The 21,979-nt window shown below is 43.8% G+C and overlaps 1 protein-coding gene across 1 annotated transcript; it reads left to right on the forward strand.

The window, feature by feature from the left end:
• Positions 1–564: 564 nt before the first annotated feature.
• LOC120034175 (formin-like protein 1) lies at positions 565–18,586 on the forward strand. The gene is made up of 26 exons (XM_038980639.1): positions 565–1,205; positions 6,954–7,037; positions 7,603–7,689; positions 7,979–8,052; positions 8,412–8,495; positions 10,152–10,295; positions 10,447–10,558; positions 10,646–10,722; positions 10,818–10,911; positions 11,419–11,493; positions 11,599–11,709; positions 11,839–11,988; positions 12,196–12,297; positions 12,405–12,720; positions 12,767–12,946; positions 13,834–13,958; positions 14,208–14,410; positions 14,617–14,851; positions 14,950–15,018; positions 15,130–15,210; positions 15,456–15,585; positions 15,710–15,873; positions 15,977–16,078; positions 16,616–16,720; positions 16,924–17,020; positions 17,273–18,586. Exons 1-26 carry the CDS (start codon positions 1,029–1,031, stop codon positions 17,335–17,337), a joined length of 3,243 nt encoding a protein of 1,080 aa, XP_038836567.1. The 5' UTR covers positions 565–1,028; the 3' UTR covers positions 17,338–18,586.
• The last annotated feature ends 3,393 nt before the right edge of the window (positions 18,587–21,979 follow it).

Genomic DNA, 21,979 nt, shown 5'->3' on the forward strand with positions numbered 1-21,979 from the left:
TTTTGCCTTGACTTTACTAGGGGTAGCAAGGTGAATAGCTGACACAGGGTAGCGCTCTTGGAATGTTATTTGAGGGTACATTGGGTAAAACGCAACTGCACTCACATTTCCACAAGCTATGTTCTGGCGGTGGTTTCCTAACAATGGAAAGTCAAGAAAGTAATGATAAAAACACCTTACTTAATCCACCCTCTACCATTTGGCCTGCACCGACCATCCACAAGGCTTCATAGCTCATATGACTCTTCATAGCTCATATGACTATGGGCCCAATACCCCTACTTAGTCTTCCGTTATCCCTTCTTTTTTCCACCGACTCCACTTTACTCTCTTGTCCATCTTCTCCAACCACACCCTCTCTGCTTCTCACACCCTCAGTCTCCTCTCTCCACCCTACTCCACCCCCTTGTAGTTTTGTTTCTCTCACACACAGCAGGAAGTTACTCTTCTGCTTTTTCTGGTTATGCGGTTTCTGCCTCTGCTGCAACGACTGCGTCAAACTCCCCTCTCCTTCCTGTAACACCCGTGCCCTGCCTGTCTGTGCTGAGCTCATTGTAGGAACTATGAACAGTTAAATAGTAAAAACAACATCTCGCTTCAACAGGCGCCACTTCTCAGGTTTCAAGTTGGTCCGATTTTTTTTCTTCTCATAGTAACACCTGGTATCCAGCAGAGAGTGAGGACAGTGGAAGAGATACGGGATTAGAAGGAAATATGTTGCTCCATCAAACATCCTCACCTCAGGACCAAGACAATTGCAGTAGGCCAGTGGTTGTTCCATCCACCTGCCTAATTTCTCGGAGACGTTGAAGGGCCAAGGACTCCAAGACCTGTTTTTATTCACCTTCTCTTTTTGGGGGGAACTTCATTGGACTGCCCTACATTGGAACTAACTAGCTACTTTTTTCAGTGTGGACAGGTTTGCAGACATCTGAGTTGGAGTCTGTTTAGGAGTTAGGACTACTAGCACTTCCAGTTAAAAGAGAGTGTTTTTTACCTTTCCCCTGGATTACCTGGTCAGGTTGGTGATGGGGAATGCGGCGGGGGGAATAGAGCAGGCAGATGGCAGGGAGGCCAAGCACTCTGTGGGGTCAGGAACGGGCCTGAGTGACCCCACCCCGACCCTGCAGAAGAAGCAGTCTGCTCCCCCCAAGCTGCCCGTGCCCCCAGAGGACGAGCTGGAGGAGCGCTTCAGTGTGGTGCTGGTGAGTGGCAGGACAGGAGGGGAGAAACATCATGCATATCAACACGCAGAAACACAGACACATCACACAGGAATTTAGATGCATCACACACCTACTGTATGTATTGCACTGATATCAAAAGGAACAGGTGAAATCACTCACTCAAATATGCACGGTGCCAGATGTCTGAGAGAAAATACATTAAGCTTCACATTTGAATTATTCTGTCAAGGTAATTCTGGTTCCTGTTGAAAAACAATGTCGTCTCTCTCACTGCAGCCAGTCATGTTAGTAAAGAGAGCTGACATTTTGTTGGCCTCAATCCCATCCAAAAGCTCACATCCTCTTTTAAATATTTTGAAATTGGCCTGTCTGCTCAGCCCGTGTTCAAATGATCTCATAGACCTTCGACTGCAGTCCTCCCTCTTAGATGAACCAGAGGCGCCATAAAGGCACAGTGCTGGATTGAGCAATAGATTTTGCACGAGAGAGACCACAAGACTAAGACAGGAAGGCAAATGTTTCTCAAATATTTCAACATGTCATTTCCCATCAGTTAACACCTATGGAGGACAACATAACGCTATCAATCCAATACTAGAAGCATGGCTGCTTTTACAAAAGAAGCAGGACATCTCAGGGGAACAAGGCCTAATCTGTAGAAACTATTAGTCAGTCATGAGTAGCGCAAGCAGTTTGAATCACACATTTAGATAAACCTCTGGTAAATGTGATGCTAAACATATTCAGCACTAGATACGGAGACACACGAAAGACGTGTCATCACGGCAGTAAAACTATCTTTCCATGCGTACACCTTCTTTTACTTTTGACCTGACTCAAGTCAGGTCATGCTCTGAAAGAGCAGGCCGGTAGAGAGGATAGTGGGCAGGAAATGGCTTAGGCTAAATAAGTGTCTGTACCACACACATATTAGCTAATAGTTATCACACTGCACAGACAGCCTACATGCATCAAAGGTAAATGCTAACTTCTCTAGTCTAGATTTTAAACGGACCTAATACGCCACTTATAGCACTCACACAAGCAGATATGTTTAGGTATGTGGCAATGTGTGAGAGGAGATATATGGTCTAAGTAATAATGTTTATTTTTTGAGAGGAATTTCCAGGCTCAGGGTGACAGTAAGAATGGAACAACCTGTTGCAACTGAGAACAGGACTTCCCCTCGGGTTCTAAATAGAGCCCCACAGTGGAAGTGTCATAATACCCATAAAACCTAGCGGTCAAACAGCAAAATGGTTCCAATCATTTTCCCATCATTCATTTTTCTCATAGGGAATTTTAGAAACACTTAAAATAAGGGCTGTGTTTTGTGTAGGCTTACCCTGGCGTGACGTTTTGATATCTCTCTCGGACAAGGTGACTTTTATCAATATATTCGGCTCTATTTAAGCTCAGATTAGAAAATGCTAATTAGCATCAAAGTAGACATCATGCAAGACTACAAATCCATGCAAGCTCCTGCATGTCATCTCTAGCTGACACCTTTGCTAACGGGTATTGTGTCAATTTAAAACTTGCACAAGACCATTCACATAATTATCAATTTAAAGAAATGTAGCCAATTTATTAATTTTAAAATGTAGCTAACGTTAGATAGTTAATCCAGAGATTCTTACCTTTGCCTTGATTTGGTGGTCTCGTCCAGATCATCATGGCATTTGTAGTTCTGTATGATAGCCCAATTAGCAGCTAATTAGCATTAAAAGTAAATAATTGGGGGGGGGGGGGGGGGGGGGGGGATAAATGCAGGCAAATGTATTGATTAAAGTCACCTTGTCCTGGAAAGATTTACATGGTTATCAAAATGTCAAGGCAGGGTAAACCTACACGAAACACAGCCATTATGTGAAGTGTTTCTAAAATCCCCTATGGGAAAAATGTATGTTAGAAAAACGATTGGAACCATTTCCTTGTTTGACTGATAGGTTTTATGGGTATTATGACTGATACTTGTTTTTATTTACTTTTGCACACCAGTATTTCTACTTGCAAAATGACCCGTATCTCAATTTTTTTATTTAACCTTTATTTAACCAGGTAGGCCAGTTGAGAACAAGTTCTCATTTACAACTGCGACCTGGCCAAGATAAAGCAAAGCAGTGTGACACAAACAACAACACAGAGTTAAACATGGAATAAACAAACGTACAGTCAATAACACATTAGAAAAAGTCTATATACAGTGTGTGCAAATGGCGTGAGGTAAGGCAATAAATAGGCCATAGAGGCGAAATAATTACAATTTAGCATTAACATTGGAGTGATAGATGTGCAGATGATGATGATGATGATGGTGATGTGCAAGTAGAGATACTGAGGTGCAAAAGAGCAAGAGGGTAGGTAATAGTATGGGGATGAGGTAGTTGGGTGTGCTATTTACAGATTGGCTGTGTACAGGTACAGTGATCGGTAAGCTGCTCTGACAGCTGATAACATAAGGAATAGATACAATATCCCTTTGAAATAAGGCACATATAGATCTGTTGTTCTGAGGGAGCAAGGAGAAACACATTTTTCCTATTGGAGAGTCAACTGGATTAATTGGGGGTAGGTCAAGAAGGTGTGGTCTGGTTCCACCTCTAAACAACATGAGAGTTCCAGATGGAATAGCAACAAAGACTATGGCGAACTCTCTAGGTGTAACAGGGATATTGTAACGAGATAAAAATTCCTCTTAATTGAGTAACGATCCTTCTGCATTAAAAAGTGGCCAAACCAGCAGGATATGATTATTAAACCAGTTCTTAAAAAATAAATACTTGTTTCTATACAAAATATCCCTATTGTTCCAAATGAAATACCTATGCAGGAAAAAAATATGTTTATATATTAACAACCACGCTAAGAATACTAATTTTGTAGGAATCTTATCAATGTTATAGTTACAAAGTAACATAAAATTGAAGCCACCAAAACGAGTGAAGATATAATGAGGGATGAAATTCCTTAAGAATTCTTTAAGAAATGTTTAGCCCAATTTATCAGTATTATTCAAAGTAGGAAAATCTAAAAACTTGACACCACCATATTCATGTGTTCATAACGACAGATTTCCTAATATAATGTGTATGATTTTTCCAGACGGAGTTGAAAAGCATTTGGTCAACCGGTTTACCTATTTTGTTGTCAAGATATAGGAACTGGGCTGCATAAGTAAGTCTGGAGATACCGTCAGCTTTAGAAAGCAATACTCAACCTTTCAAGGATAAATCCCTCTGCAACCAATGGTTCAACTTTTAAACGTTTTTTCCATAATAGGTATGACATTGAATAAGCATCTTTCCTGTTGATCCTTAGATAATGGTAATCCCAAGGTATGTTACTTCTTCCTTGACTGGAATATTGCATATAGAGGGTAAAACACGGTCTTTAACAGCAAACAATTGACACTTATTAAGGTTTAGGCAAAGACCGGATGCTTTGGTAAAAATATTTATCACATTGAATGCTCTAGGAATCTGGTCAGCATCTTTCAAAAAAGGGTGGTGTCATCTGCAAGTTGACTGATGATTATATCTCCGTCGGCAATAGAGATCCCCTTTATGTCGCTGGATTTAACAAAAGTTGTAAGAAGTTGGGTTGCAAGCGGTTAGTGAACATTTCTCCTTTGCCAAGATAATCCATCCACCTGACAGATGTGGCATCTCAAGAAGCTGATTAAACAGTATGGTCATTACACAGGTGTGTAATGTGCTGGGGACAACAAGAGGCCACTCTAAAATGTGCAGTTTTGTCACACAACAATGCCACATGTTTTGAGGGAGAGTGCAATTGGCATGCTGACTGCAGGAATGTCCAACAGAGCTGTTGCCAGAGAATTGAACGTTCATTTCTCTACCATAAGCTGCCTCCAACGTCGTTTTACAGAATTTGGCAGTACATCCAACCGGCCTCAAATGGAACGACACATACTCAAAAATGTAGGTGTGTGTGTGCGCATGCGTGCATGTGTACAAACCATGCGCACATGAGAGTATATGTCTTTCTGAGTGGGTATGTGTGTGTATGAGTAACCTCATGTGTATGTACAGCACATATTCACATACACATGGTCTACATTTGGTTTTCTGTTGCTTGTCTTTCAAAATCCACCATCGGTCCCTCCCTCCCAGCAAAGCCCACACTAACTGGGGCGCACATGTCAAACCTCAAGTGTTTGTTAACGTGTTAAGAGGAAGCCACAAACTGTTGCTTGAGAACATTCAATTCTGCATATCTAACCACAGTCCACACCCTTTCTTAGTAGGCCCAAGACTGCCTCGACTAAAATATCGCTCGTCTTAGATGCCTTAAATAAACAACTTTCATTAGCGGTTAGTTTGGCCGGCAACATCTATGGGGTTATTGTGTGTGACGTGTCACATGAGAATGATGCTTAAAAAAATCTATTGTATTTTCCCATGTTAATCAATAGGCATGACAGAGTTGAATCAGCTTCTCGTGATATAAACACACCATATTTTCTCGTAGAAAGGGCCAGGTGGCTCACTTGTCAAAGAGACGAGTAACTGTTGAATCAATCAGGTTAAATCCACCTGCAACTCACTCAAACAGATCATGGCTAAACGACTACTGTATAGGCCCGCTACGTTCAATGATGAATGGAGGAGCATTATCCGTATGTGTTTGAAAATGCTCATGACTAGACGTGATACATGCTCACAGATGGTTTCCATTAGTTACCAGCAATACATGTAAACAGTGAGTCATCTCCGTGGTGTAGGATGATGATAGCGTTCACTAATACCTCTGGTGGGGACATCTGGTGTTTCTGATCACATTTGAACAGCATGGTATGAACAGGAAGCGTTATGACAATGTGCACAAGAGCGTTGGCTGGTTGGTATTGAAGAAAGAAATGAAACATTTTTTAAAGATGATATTATGTAAGATGATATTATTATGCAGGCACTGCTTAATTGAAGTCTATCAATCAATCAATCAATTTTATTTTATATAGCCCTTCGTACATCAGCTAATATCTCGAAGTGCTGTACAGAAACCCAGCCTAAAACCCCAAACAGCTAGTAATGCAGGTGTAGAAGCACGGTGGCTAGGAAAAACTCCCTAGAAAGGCCAAAACCTAGGAAGAAACCTAGAGAGGAACCAGGCTATGAGGGGTGGCCAGTCCTCTTCTGGCTGTGCCGGGTGGAGATTATAACAGAACTATGCCAAGATGTTCAAAAATGTTCATAAGTGACAAGCATGGTCAGATAATAATCATGAATAATTTTCAGTTGGCTTTTCATAGCTGATCATTAAGAGTTGAAAAACAACAGGTCTGGGACAGGTGGCGGTTCCATAACCGCAGGCAGAACAGCTGAAACTGGAATAGCAGCAAGGCCAGGCGGACTGGGGACAGCAAGGAGTCACCACGGGCGGCAGTCCCGACGCATGGTCCTAGGGCCCAGGTCCTCCGAGAGAAAGAAAGAGAGAAGGAGAAAATTAGAGAGAGCCAAGATTTTCAAAATGTTCATAAATGACAAGCATGGTCAAATAATAATCAGGAATAAATCTCAGTTGGCTTTTCATAGCCGATCATTAAGAGTTGAAAACAGCAGGTCTGGGACAGGTAGGGGTTCCATAACCGCAGGCAGAACAGTCTACTGAGTAACATGCCGTTGTAGACCGCTCAGAGTTCATTTAAATACAAGATCCCCAAAGGCCCCAGTTGTAATCACAGTAACAGTTTCAAGTCATTATTGAAGTAGGTTTTTGAAGTGCACCTTATTCTGTTCTCAGAGCTATATGAACTTGCCTCCAGACAAGCTGAAGCTGTTGAGTCAGTATGACAATGACAAGAAGTGGGAGCTGATCTGTGATCAGGTAAGAGCATTACGTCTTGTTGGGCACCTTATATGGGGTGATTGGTTCATGCACTAGTACACAGTTCTACATGATTGGGTAACGCTTTATTTCAACGGTCTGTAATGAACCATTTATTAATCATTACTCCCACATTTATAAGCCATTTACTAATCATAAGTAAAGTATTTTTGCAGTCCCTAATCTAAAGAGAGCACTATTTAACCCTAACCAATACCTAACCCTAACCATAAATGGTGTGCAATATTTTTGTAAATGCCTTATAAATGGTTTATTACCGACCGTTAAAATAAAGAGTAACCCATGATTGTATCTGAGATTAAGTGTTGCTGGTGTCCGGTTGCCAATATGTAATGTAGGTTAGAGTGCAAAAAGGTCATATAGTCTTCTAGCAAAACACTACACCTCTGATGGGTTCCTGTGGTAAGCACGTTTCCCTTCAGCAGGTTGGCATGGTAACAGAGTGGTTTGCGGTGCTCGTTGTGTTTGACTGTGTCATTTGTCTTCTCACTCCCCCTCCTCCTCTCATCCCCTTCTCCTTCCTCCCTCCATTCTGTGTGGTCAGGAGCGGTTCCAGGTGAAGAACCCTCCCTCTACCTATCTGACCAAGATCAAGAGCTTTTATCAGGACCAAGGAGGAGTGACCCGCAGGGTGGGTGTACAGTACCCCCCCCCCCCCCCCCCCCGCTCACGTTCATAGAGCTTCTAGTCATTTTCCCCATCGCCAGGGATTTCAAGAACTAAATATACGTGTTTTGGAACAATGGGATACCAATATTACATCTAGAGTAGTAGTATGTCTTTGCATTTTATGACACTGAGCCAGTAATATAAGTAATATAAGGCCAGTCTCATTAGAACAACTTCTGAACTACTGATATAAAGGTTTGTGCGTTTCCTTCATTCATAGAGCTTCTCTGTGTGGTTTTGGCCTATTTCAGTTCAAGAGGCGGGTCCAGGAGTCCACCCAGGTATTGAGAGAGCTGGAGATCTCCCTCCGCACTAATCATATTGGGTGAGTGACTGGACCAGGATTAGCCTCTGCCGAGTCCCCAACAACCAGATGTTCCGGTTTTCAGGGGAAATCGGAAAGAGAGCCTGTGATGCAACTTCCGCTTTTGGACTTTAATAAGGCGACACTCCATCTTAACTCCTCCTCCACATTTACTCGATTGGTTGAACAGTGCAGATGAGAACCTCCCCTGACAGTTTTTCCTTTCTTCTTCTCGTCAAGACCAGTTTCAGGCATTTATTTTACGCCTGCTATGTTAGGTTTGACCAGGACTGGTCCCACAGTTATCCCATCAGTCAGTACGACTGACTCAAGTGTCCTTAAAGTAGTATCGTGTTCTAATTCTCTTTCTCTCTATATAGCTGGGCCCAGGAGTTTCTGAATGAAGAGAACCAGGGTTTGGATGTATTGGTGGATTACCTGTCCTACGCCCAGTGTGACGCTTCGTGAGTATCCCTTGCAGCATCCCCTTCTGTCTTAACAGAATCCCGTACAATATCAATGAGACATACAGTTCCAGTCAAAAGTTTGGACACACCTACTCATTCAAGGGTTTTTCTTTATTTTTACTATTTTCTACATTGTAGAATAATACTGAAGACATCACAACTATGAAATAACACTTATGGAATCATGTAGTAACCAAAAAAGTGTTAAACAAATCAAAATATATTTTATATTTTATATTATTCAAAGTCACCACCCTTTGCCTTGATGACAGCTTTGCAGACTCTTGGCATTCTCTCAACCAGCTTCACCAGGAATGCTTTTCCAATAGTCTTGAAGGAGTTCCCATATATGCTGAGCACTTGTTGGCTGCTTTTTCTTCACTCTACGGTCCTACTCATCCGAAACCATCTCAATTGGGTTGAGGTTGGCTGATTGTGGATGCCAGGTCATCTGATGCAGCACCATCACTCTCCTTCTTGGTCAAATAGCCCTTACACAGCCTGGAGGTGTGTTTTAGGTCATTGTCCTGTTGAAAAACAAATGATAGTCCTACTAAGCGCAAACAAAATGGGATGGCGTATTGCTTCAGAATCCTGTGGTAGCCATGCTGGTCAAGTGTGCTTTGAATTCTAAATAAATCACATACAGTGTCACCAGTAAAGCACCCCCACACCATCACACCTCCTCCTCCATGCTTCACGGTGGGAACCACACATGCAGAGATCATCCGTTAACCTACTCTGCGTCTCACAATAATCTCATATTTGGACTCATCAGACCAAAGGACAGATTTCCACCGGTCTAATGTCCATTGCTCGTGTTTCTTGGCCCAAGCAAGTCTCTTCTTATTATTGGTGTCCTTTAGTAGTGGTTTCTTTGCAGCAATTCGACCATGAAGGCCTGATTCACGCAGTCTCCTCTGAACAGTTGATGTTGAGATGTGTCTGTTACTTGGACTCTGTGAAGCATTTATTTGGGCTGCAATCTGAGGTGCAGTTAACTCTAATGAACTTATCCTCTGCAGCAGAGGTAACTCTGGGTCTTCCTTTCCTGTGGCGGTCTTCGTGAGAGACAGTTTCATCATAGCGCTTGATGGTTTTTGCGACTGCACTTGAAGGTACTTTCAAAGTTGTTAATTTTCCGTATTGACTGACTTTCATGTCTTAAAGTAATGCTGGACTGTCATTTATCTTTTGCTTATTTGAGCTGTTCTTGCCATATGGACTTGGTCTTTTACCAAATAGGGCCATCTTCTATATACCACCCCTACCTTGTCACAACACAACTGATTGGCTCAAATGCATTAAGAAGGAAAGAAAATCCACAAATTAACTTTAAACAAGGCACACCTGTTCATTGAAATGCATTCCAGGTGACTACCTCATGAAGCTGGTTGAGAGAATGCCAAGAGTGTGCAAAGCCGTCATCAAGGCAAAGGGTGTTGAACACTTGTTTGGTTACTACATGTTTCCACATGTGTTATTTCATAGTTTTGATATCTTCACTATTATTCTGCAATGGAGAAAATAGTAACAATTAAGAAAAACCCTTTAATGAGTAGGTGTGTCCAAACGTTTGACTGGTACTGTAGATTTAATGTTTTATTATCTATATGTGACTATATGTTTGTGTATTTGGGAATGTATCTATAGGTTTGACCTGGAGGGTGCTGAGAATGGGGGAACACTGCCAGAGAGAGGGAAGCCAGTGGAGAGGTCCATGGAGGACCTGAATAAGAGTGCAGGAAGCTCCCCTACACACGGCATGACCAGAGCAGCCCGCGCCCTGACCGTACGGTAAGAACCATCAGCCGTTATGAGACCCGGTTCTCACTCAGCAAGCCTTACAGACCACAGGATAAATCTCACCAAAAATATTCTACTGCAAAGTGGGACCTTCTGACCAGTGACCACCATCTCCTCCATCATATCAATATCTCCTTTGCAGAATAACCTCTCTGGCCCAGAGTAGGAAAACTCAGAAGATCTCTCGATTGGCCAGTCAGAGGGACGACGTCCATGTGTGCATCATGTGTCTGCGTGCCATCATGAACTACCAGGTGTGTGTGTGTTGTGTGGTGTGTGGGCATGACTGTGATATGGAGTGTGTAATTGTGAAATTCCAATGCTGATTATCACTTTTTCAGTCGGGCTTCAACCAAGTTATGACTCACCCACGCTGCGTCAACGAGATCACTCTCAGTCTCAACAACAAGAACCCCAGGTATGAACACCTGTGTGTGTGATGATGTGTGAAGTGTGTGTGCATGCTTGCGCATGTGTGTGTGTGATGTGGTATTATATTCCTGGTCTCTACAGAACCAAAGCCCTGGTGTTGGAGCTGTTGGCTGCTGTGTGTCTTGTGAGGGGCGGTCATGACATCATTCTCGCCGCCTTCGACAACCTCAAGGAGGTGAAGGGATTTACCAAACTTAGCTACGCTATAGCAGACTTTACTTTACCAATATGTACTGTGTCATCTCACCTTAGCCTACTCATTTGTGTGTTCTCAGGACCAAGATTTCTCTCTTCTAAGTAATCTCACGACTGATACGCGCAACACCCTGTCTTAGTCTCACCGAGCACAGTTAGAACTCTAAAACACACACTCACACGAAGACATCATGTTGTGAGTGCGTAACCACTACTCACCAAACTGAAGGGCCCCTTTAAATGACTGAAATGTGGTCTGAAAAAATTCAACTGATATCGATATAGACTTTCCACATTGGTGACCATCACGACTAATAATAGATTTAATGTTGGATGTGTTAAAAGCAGAAGTGGACGAATTTGATCAGCTTTCTATGAATGGAAACACACACTGTACCAAAACATACACACTCCTGTGGACCTCTGCTGAAGTGCATGACTGTGTTACTGAAACAAGGAACGTCTTTCCCCATGTCCTTTCACTCAGGTGAGCGGAGAGAAGAACCGCTTCGAGAAACTGATGGAGTACTTTAGCAACGACGATAGCAACATTGACTTCATGGTACGTGGACACAAAAGGGCTTTAAATCTAAAGCGGATGTATTTACATTACTCACAGTGTGGTTCTGAAAGGTTAAAGAGCAAATATGATGATCCCTCTCTTCAGGTGGCCTGCATGCAGTTCATTAACATCGTGGTGCATTCGGTGGAGAATATGAACTTCCGTGTGCACCTGCAATATGAGTTTACTCACCACGGACTGGACCAGTACTTAGAGGTAAACTCTCCATTTATCCTTCTCGTCTCATTGTTGGGAAATGGAACCGTCACAACCGCAAAACCAACTCCTTACAACTGAAATGGAACCGTCCGGATAACGAGGATCATATGTGTGTGTGTGTGTCAGTCTCTGAAGCTGACAGAGAGTGAGAAGCTGCAGGTTCAGATCCAGGCCTACCTGGACAACGTGTTTGATGTGGGGGCTCTGCTGGAGGATGCAGAGAACAGGGGCGGGGTGCTGGAGCATGTGGACGAACTGCAGGAGCACAACTCACAGGTCAGTGATACACACTGTACACACACACAGTCTCATTCATTCAAATCACACATCTAAAAAATGCCAGCAATTACTCTATGGTTCTGTCTGTGACCTCCGAATGTTGTGTTGGCATGTTGTGTCGTTTCGTGTCGTGTCGTTTCGTGTCGTGTCATGTGTCGTGTTGTGTTGTGTCGTGTCGTGTTGTGTCGTGTTGTGTTTTTATAGCTGAGTGCCAGGCTAGAGGAGATTGAGAGCCAATCTGCAGAGAGGATGGCTGAACTGGAGAAACAGCTCCTCCAAGTCACCAAGGAGACAGAGCTGCTCAAGGTCTGCACTGTGGACTGTTTACAATATAGTGTATCAGACAGAAAGGTATGAGTGTGATTGTGTGATAATAACTTTTCCTTGCCTTTGTGTGTGTGTGCGACTGACAGGAGAGCCTGAGGGACTCCTGTTCCCAGGTCAGCTCTCTGCAGCAGAGAGAGAGGGAGAGGGAGATGAGCCAGGAGAGGGAGCGGGACAGAGAGCGTCTAAGCCAGCCCTCCTCTGAGCTGGAACTCAAGGTGCAGGAGCTGCAGGACCGAGGGCTGATCCGCCTGGGACGCACCCCCTCTGGGGCCCTAGACCTCCAGGTGGTGCCTGTCACCATCATCGAGTACGCCCCCGCCCCAGCCTCTGAGCCCCTGCTCAGCTCCACTGGACCCACTGCCCCTGGCCCAGACGTCCCCGATGGCACTCCCTCCTCAGCCATCTCTGCTGTCCCCCCTCCTCCCCCCCCCCCTTCCTCCTGGGCCTGGTGGACCTGCTCCCCCACCCCCTCCACCTCCTCCTCCTCCTCCCCCGCCTGGCTCCGGTGGCCCACCTCCCCCTCCTCCTCCCCCTCCTACCGGGAGAGGTCCACCCCCACCTCCTCCTCCACCCGGCGCTGGACCTCCGCCCCCACCCGGAGGCCCACCTTCTGGAGACAGCCAAGCCGGTAAGGTGACTCTTAACTGCTTTCATTAGAGATGTACAGGTAATTGCCAAAATAAAGGAAACACCAACATAAAGTGTCTTAATAGAGCCAGAACTAGCTTCAATGCACCTTGGTATAGATTCTACAAGTGTCTGGAACTCTATTGGAGGGATGCGACACCATTCTTCCACGAGAAATTCCATAATTTTGTATTTTGTTGATGATGGTGGAAAATGCTGTCTTAGGAGCCACTTCAAAATCTCCCATAAGTGTTCAATTGGGTTGAGATCTGGTGACTGAAAAGCCATGGCATATGGTTTACATTGTTCATCAAATCATTCAATGGCCACTCGTACCCTGTGGATAGGGGCATTGTCATCCTATGGGGGCATAGCCACGGTAGCCAAAATAATGGCCTGCCCAGCATTTTTATACATGACCCTAAGCATAATAGGAACCACACCTGTGTGGAAGCACTTGCTTTCAATAGACTTTGTATCTTAAGTGTTTCCATTATTCTGGCAGTTACAAGTGTATATCAATGGCGGCTGCTGAGGGGAGGACGGCTCATAATAATGGCTGGAATGGAGCGAATGGAATGGCATCAAACACGTGGACACCATGTGCTTGATGTATTTGATACCATTCCACCTGTTCCGCTCCAGTAGCGGTCTACAGCAGAGATTAGAAGATGAGAGGGGAGATCATGAATATAGAGGAGAGATTAAAGAGATTAGGGTGTGAGAGGTCAAATAGGAGAGAGCTCTATGCTAATCAGATTGTCAGTCCATCTCATGAATTTGTATGCGTCCAATTTGCTGAAGGGGGAAATGAGTGCATTGGCGATTGACAAATGTGATTGATTCTCTCTCCTACTCTCTCTCTTTCTCTCTCTCTCTTTCTCTCAGGAGGTAAAAGCAGGAAACCCATCCAGACTAAGTTCCGGATGCCTTTGCTCAACTGGCAGGCACTGAAGCCCAACCAGGTGACTGGCACGGTCTTCCACGAGCTGGACGACGAGCAGGTCTTAGGGGTAAGACCAAACACAGATACTAGTGCTGACTGAACTATACTCTTCCATTCTCCCTTCTCTCACCTTCCCTCTGACCCCCTTTTTCCACTCTTTCCTCTCCTACCCTCTTCTTCTGACCCTCTTTCTGCTCTCTCTCTCTCTCTCTCTCTCTATATATCTCTTCCTCCTTACCCTCCCTCCTCTCTCTCCCCCTTTCTCTCTCTCCCCTCCTTACCCTCCCTCTCTAACCATCTCTGTGTGTTGTGTCAGGAGCTGAACATGGAGGCGTTTGAGGAGCAGTTTAAGACCAAGGCCCAGGGTCCTCCAGCAGCTCTGTCCACTCTTAAGGTCAAGGTGGCCCAGAAGGCCCCCAGCAAGGTCAACCTGATCGAGGGCAACAAGGCCAAGAACCTGGCCATCACGCTACGCAAGGGAGGCAGGAGCCCCGCAGACATCTGCACAGCTATAGAGACGTATGGAACTATATCTTCTCCTATTCTGTTCCTTTCCTTAGTAAACATATTTCTCACACTCATTTAATTTCTTTATGCCTTTTTTGTTCTCTTTAATCCCTTCATTCTCTTTCTCCTCATCCCACCTTCCCCTAACACTCTTTTGTTGTCCCTTCCTTACTATCTTACTTGTCTCCCTCCCTCCTCCTTTCCCTCCTTCTCTCCAGGTATGACCAGCAGGCGTTGGGGCTGGACTTCCTGGAGCTGCTGGAGAGGTTTGTCCCGTCAGACTACGAGCTGAAGCTCCTCCAGAACTATGAGAAGGAGGGCCGTTCGCTGGATGATCTGGCAGAGGAGGACCGCTTCATGATGCGCTTTGGGAAGATCCCCCGTCTGGCCCAGCGAATCAGCACCCTCACCTTCATGGGCAACTTCCCCGAGAGCGTCAAACGTCTGCAGCCGGTGAGTCAGTTGCTCAGGACAGACAGTGAAATTGTATCTGTACAACAATGACTTTCTTCAGAATCTGATACGATAGTCATTCATAATCTCACCTACAGCAACTGAACGCCATGATCACAGCATCCATGTCCATTAAGTCCTCGGCCAAGCTGAAGAAGATGTTAGAGGTGAGTGGAGGGCATCCCTGTCCGTCACTGCTAACCTCCAATCAGAGAGCCTCTTTAAACAGGCCGGCACTGTCTATGTAACACATTCTGTATCTGGCTCCTCCTCTCCAGATCATCCTAGCCTTTGGGAACTACATGAACAGCAGTAAGAGGGGTGCAGCCTATGGGTTCCGCCTGCAGAGTCTGGACCTGGTGAGTACACCCCTCTGCTCTTGAGGGAAAATTGTTTCCCTTGTTTAACATGAATAGAACCATCACTAAGGTAGAGATTAACTGGCTTGAAATAGTATGGCTTAAACTCTATAGCGATAAATAAGTCGCTATTAGCTAAAGCAAGGTTTTGGACTGTTGAGGGCGCTATGGTATCTTGATAGGCAGGCCAGTCCATCTTTGGGAGATGACTCCATCTGTGCCTCTCTTTGTCTCTGTCCTGTTAGCTGCTGGACACCAAGTCTACAGACCGCTCCCAGACCCTGCTACACTTCATCTCCAGCATCGTCCAGGAGAAATACCCTGAACTCAACAACTTCCACACTGAGCTGCACTTTGTGGACAAGGCTGGCCTAGGTGCGGGAACGCAATCAACGGTTGCACGCGCACACACACATGTACACACAGCTTGAAAAAAATGCAGCCCTTCATAGTGAGAATAACTGACACCCTGTTTCTCTCCTGTGTTTGTGTGTTTCAGTGTCTCTGGACAGTATTCTTCAGGATATCCGCTCTCTGGAGAGGGGAATGGAAGTGACCAAGAAGGAGTTCCTGGTGCAGGAAGACAACACAGTGCTGAAGGACTTTGTCAAGACAAACAGTGAATTACTGGACTCATTACTCAAAGACAGCAAGACCGCTCAGGTTGGAATCCCATAACATTTGAACTTAATAGACACATCTGACACACATAATTCCACAGAAGACGTCATCTCTCCTCTTCTTCCTCTCTCACCTCCTCCGCTAGGAGGCGTATGGCTCGGTGGTGGAGTATTTCGGAGAGAACCCCAAGACCACACAACCCTCCATGTTTTTCCCTCTGTTTGTCCGCTTCATGAAGGCCTATAAGGTGAGGTGGTGCCCCCATAATGGGAAAGGATTAATGAAATAGCTCATTATATTGAACTTTTGTATTTATATGCATGTTTGTTAAAGGGGCAGCGCAGTCGAAAATGTGATTTCCTTGTTTTATATATATTTTCCACACTATGAGGTTTGAATAATATTGTGAAAATTATATCAATGCACTTTTAGTGTAAGAGCTGTTTGGCTGGGTGGGGTTTTTGGACCACCTGGTAAGTTAATAGACCAATAACAAAGAACGTTTGCCCTCCTCTCTGCCAATAACAGCTAGTTTTCCGGTTACACATTCCCCCTATTAGGTTCCTCCATTTAGGACCCTCTCTCAGACCACGTCTAGACAGCCCTAGCAAAATTCTTGCTTGAGAAATAGCATTTAGCTAAGAAGCTATTTGTTTATTTTACCATTTGAATTGAAAACAATCGCAGTACGGTGCTTAATTGTTGCTCAGAAATGATTTGATATTGAGATTAAACGGCTGTGTTGGACCTCTAATGACCTGTTTTGTGTGTGTGTCCCACACAGCAAGCAGAGAAGGATAATGAACAGAAGAAGAGACTGGAGGCCCAGAGCAGTGAGAACCAAGCAGAGTCTCCCTCCCCTAGAAAGAAAGAGGCTGCAGGACACAAGGTAGGACAATAGACTATAGACCGATGCCCCATACCAACTCAATCCACCACAATCTCTACATTCCATACAGTCAGTTATAAAAGGAGGTGGAGTACTATCGTTTTGTAGCTTCCCTTATGACTGATCGACCGGTGACTAGTCATTCTAGTGTGGTCCATACTACATATGCCAGTGTGTCAGCTTTACCCTTTGACCCCTGCCAGTCTCCCATGATGCCCAAGATGGACCTGATAGCAGAGCTGAAGAAGAGGCAGGTGAAGCCTCAGGTGAAGGATGGGGCCCTGGAGGACATCATTACAGGTATGACAAACCACTACGGCTAGAATACATTATGCACTATAGTTTTATATTGTAGTTTATGATCTATAAAACAGAGTTAAGAACGCGTATAGTCAATGCCATAAACACATTATAAGTGGGCTATAAGGCACTATAAAATACATGAATGCTTTATATGTATGTAAATCACAAAGCGTTACCACACTTTTCACCGGTACATTCGGAGATAGATATCCCTGGCTTTAGTGGTTGTGTCTATGTGCTTTGTCCCAGACCTGAGGAACTCACCGTTCAGAGCAACAGATGGACGGAGATCAGCACCGCGTCAAGACACCTGAACAACTCCAGCTCCAAGACCCACAACTCCACTGAGATTACTGTACACACTCAATACTCTCAAACTGTATGCATACACAGAACACAAATACATACTTGTACTGTACATACACAATACACCTACATTAGTACTGAAGATTATATGGCCTTTTACCTATCAATACACATTTAAACTACAGTATGAATTGACTCTGTAAATAAAACAGAGTTTAAGCTATACGTCATGAGCAAATGTGTAACATACAAATACATTGGTGTGTTTTTATCCATTTAGCTTTTTAAAATAACTTAGAATTTTTGGTTTCCGCTCATCTTTTAATGAGTACATTTTTTTTTAATTAAAAAAACAAGTTTCACATTACTGTATCACTCCAAATTCATGACTCAAGTACTTGCTTACCCTAGAGTGGATCCGTGACCTGCCAAGCCGTTAGAAAGTCTATGTGCCCTGTAGTCATATCAGAGTGTTCACGTTATGTCTGTACATGAAACATCCTCCTAGTCCCGGGGAAGATGAGCGGCGAGAGCATTCCATACCCAGTTAACAATACTACAATGACCCATCTGAGGGCTGCCGCTGGACCTGTCGCAGGGCCTCCACCTACTGACGTGATACGTTATTGATCCCAAAAGGGAAAGAAGACTTACGGTCTACGATAAAGCGAAACCCGGACTCCGGCTGTACAAGAGAGCTGCACTTTATTAGACACACACAACCACAGCAAGTATGTACAAAAGGAAGCAGGTTCAACTGCCGGTCTTCTCACAGAAAGAAAAAAAAATCACATTTCTCACAGAATATCATGGCATCCACACTGATAAATGAGAATGTCCAGTATCAGTAGGTATTTATATAGATCTATTTTTTTTTGTATTGTTCATTATGTCACACTACTCTACAAGTGGGAGATCGTAATTGGTGGGTTTTTCTGGTGAAGGTGCTTTGAAGCGTTCCGGATCGTTCCGGATTGTTGGGAACACGCCTCACTCTCAGCCATCATCACCGTAGCATCACTGATCACAGTAAGGCTGAACATGCCTGTGTCACAGAAAGATCCAAAGTAAAAAGGTCTGGTTCTCTACCGTTGTAAACCTTGAAAGTGGTACACCTCTTTTTCTCTCTCGCTCTGTTTTTTAAGAAAACATGTAGACAACACTTTTCAACTGCACCGTGCGATTGGTTGACAATATTTCATGCATTGTTTTATAATATACCTTGGTATCCATCATCGTTGAATTAATAAAACATTATTTTGGACATAATATTTTGTTGCACTTTCTAGGAATTACTCCGTCTATTTACATATCGTTTTGTTTTGTTATCTTCTCGATGCCAAGATTTTGGAACATCCACACACTCATGTCAGAACCTCATACAGTACTGTAAACACCACAGAAAGCAGGTCAAATAATACACACATGTCTCTTTCATTTATTAAAAACAGAACCAAACATGTCTCAATAGACAATGATTATGATGATGAAGAAAAAACGAATGCTCCATATCTATCCGTGTTATGTGCTCTTGGTTTGTCATTGAAACCTAAATGACTTATTCAATGCTGAGATCCTTCTCTGTTATTAACTTTGGGCCATACTGATGTAATACTATCCTATCGTACCACCAGTAGAGGGGTATCTAGTATGGGCTATTCATTTTTGTGGGATGCCTTCAGGAGGAACAGCCAACCCCTCTCTTGTGAACAGTCCTTTCATAGTCGATCAATACAACCAATCAGAGCAGCAAGGTCATGTTGCATCATCAGGTAAACGCCCACTTCACAGTGTTGTCTCTCATCCCCACCTGTCTCTCTCGCTGACTCGCACCAGACTTCTCTCTAACATCACTGGAATCAGCCAAGGGTGAAGAACACATCAGTCAGGTATAGGGAGCGCTATGTAATACAAAGACTAGGACAGAGACTAGAAGAGGACTAAGTAAACCAACAGAAGTTCCAAAGAAAAGGCACGCCCCTAAGAACAGGTCTAGGAACAGCTCCCCTTACCTCAAAATGAATGTTACCTAGTGGAGGACTGGGAGCAGACATTGTACTGGACCAGCTCAGGGGCAACCTCTCCCTAAACATACCAGTAGTATGGGCCAGCAGGCCAACAAAAGAGGAAACTCACACAACTGTTAAAAATAGTGCTAATAAAAATATCCCAGAATTAAAAATGAGCTCCACTGTATATTACATACCTGTCCTGTCTTCTATACAGATAAATATTTTCAAATCAATATAAAAATGTTCTGCTAATGAATAAATAATTTGCTAATGTGAAATACATTATCTCTCTCTTGAAGAATTGATAAGGAAAGTCTGTACAAAATGCCTACTCATATAAATCCCCAAAAGAGGATGATTTAAATTGTACATTATAATAATTTAATCCAGATCTATGTGTCACACTTTCTTCACAATTATATTAATATCATACACAAACATCTTAACGAAGATATATTTATATATGTATCGTTTTTTAACTTTTCATTTCAAGTTTGCATGAACTATCTCTCTGATTGCCAGGGGCTTTCACTACGAGTGTCTCCACACTCGCCACCCTCCTCTCCTCATCCCCACTACCAATAAACCCCTCCGAGACTCAGCCATATTGAAATCTCCTGTCCAATAACACTAGTGCTATGGTGATTCAAAAAAGCATTGTCCCACAGTCTTGGGGTTTTCATCTTGGACTTTCCTGTGTAAAAGCAGCGAAGTGTGAATACCTCCCTCACTTCCTCCCCATCACCCTGCCAGACGCAAAAGCAGCGCTGGGAGTTATGGATTTGAGTGTGGAGTTGAATGTGTAAGTGAATTTCTTTCATTTGGCTTCACTTCATAAAACCCAGGGCTTGAGTCCTGCATTGCTACAGTGCAGCCAGTGTGAGGCTTAACTAACTCGCTGTGCCGTGAGCTTGCTGTTTTCTCGCTGACAGAACAGACGGTGTGCTTATTGCAATGCCACGGCCACATTCTGAAACACTATGCTGTGTGTGTGTCCATATGGACCCCTTTGTTCTGATCTTTACAGCAATGTGTTGTCGGAGCCACTGATGAACAGTATCTTTGGTGGGTCTCCAATGAAACCAAAGTTCCAGAGGGTTCATGCAGATGCTCATGGGGAAATTGCAACATCGATCATTTTGTGCAATTATATCAGCACCATGGCAGTCAGACATCAGGTCCAGTGGGAACCTCTTCCAAGAAGGGTTTGATTCATAGACACATCTCCCCCAAAGGACAGCACAGATAGCAAGTTGCAAAAAAGAATAGCCTTCTTAAATTCAAAAGGGTGTCAAACAGTGACAGATAAACCTGTCTTACCAGCCCTTTTACAGCTCATGAACTCAGTAGATAAGAGTTAAAACACTTTGTTATTACACTAGCCATTCAAACATGAAAACCAAAATCTCCCCACCTCAAGCTCTCTGCACTTGACACCGGCCTCTTTCACAAGCAATTGTTTTCATCTCAGTGCCACAAAAAAATCGATTTCACGCACTTGTCTACCGAACAATTGAAGAATGAACTAGGACTACACACAGCCGTAACCCCCTAGGTCGCCTTGGTGACGCATCACAGAAGAAAGAGAGCTTCAGAGTGTTTCCTGGCGTAAGATTAACAGCAGGGAAACCATCGATACGTCTTTGATGAAAGTGTATTTCTATCCTTATAACACTTCCAAGCTCTTAAGTCAGCTGTGAGGAATGGAGCCAGTGATCTGCGTAAGCACTCGGGTTTAAGGTGCCGTTGTACATGAACCAAATGATTCTCCATAACATATATCACAGAACACAAGCAGCCATATCCAGTGGCAACCTTACTACTGCACAACCAAAAGCTGTGGGCTAACCCCGATTCTATGTCGGGTGAGGTCCAGATAAACTCATTGTGGGTTTTATCTAGAGCGAATATTGAAAATACACACAGGCCAAAATGAAACTCATTGTGCAGCATGTCTTGTAAATAATCAGCTAAATAATAATCAGCTGGTCCACATCTCTGGTCCTTTCAGAAGAGAATTCATTTGTGCCGTTGTTTCTCTCTCTCGAACATTCTGTTCCTTTTAACCATTCAAATCGATTACTACCTAAAGGACTGCATTATCAAACCGGTGTGGGTTAATTCATGACCAGTGGTTCTACAGTCATGAAATAAAGAAATGGGCAATCTAGTCAACAGTTGTGACTCAAAACAACTGGAGACTGTGCTTTTCATAAACAGTTTGGTGGATCTCCGTCTCACTGGCGTGTCGGAGACCGTGCGCGCATCTACTGCTGTATGCGCGTGCCTGGTCACGTGAGCGTGTGTTGAGTTCAGAGTGTAATCACTACAGCAGGGAACGCCAGTCCAAGGCAAAACCCTTCAACTGTGGATACGTCCTGATTGTCATACAACATTCATGTCTACACATTCTACATTCTTTAACGATCAATTTCAATGTTTAAATCTATTTTTGTTTTCCTTTTTCCCCCCTTCTTCATGTACCAGCTCAGTCGTTAAAGAACTGATCCACTGTAATATCACATTACTGTTCCTATACTGTGCTATTGTGGGGCGATAAACTTGTGCGCAGACTCTCAAACCAGAGGACTTGAACAAAAGCAGCTCCCTGGCCTTTTCTTCCATTGCCAAACGGTGC

The sequence above is a fragment of the Salvelinus namaycush genome, chromosome 41, assembly GCF_016432855.1.
Source record: "Salvelinus namaycush isolate Seneca chromosome 41, SaNama_1.0, whole genome shotgun sequence".
Classification (NCBI taxonomy): Eukaryota; Metazoa; Chordata; class Actinopteri; order Salmoniformes; family Salmonidae; genus Salvelinus; species Salvelinus namaycush.

What these genes read in the sequence shown, in the direction of transcription:
- LOC120034175 (XM_038980639.1), top strand. Translation starts at nt 1,029, where the DNA reads ATGGGGAATGCGGCGGGGGGAATAGAGCAGGCAGATGGCAGGGAGGCC. An exon ending in CTCCGCACTAATCATATTGG is followed by an intron (nt 8,053 to 8,411) that starts GTGAGTGACTGG and finishes CTCTCTATATAG; the next exon opens with CTGGGCCCAGGAGTTTCTGA. An exon ending in TGGCACTCCCTCCTCAGCCA is followed by an intron (nt 12,721 to 12,766) that starts TCTCTGCTGTCC and finishes CTCCTGGGCCTG; the next exon opens with GTGGACCTGCTCCCCCACCC.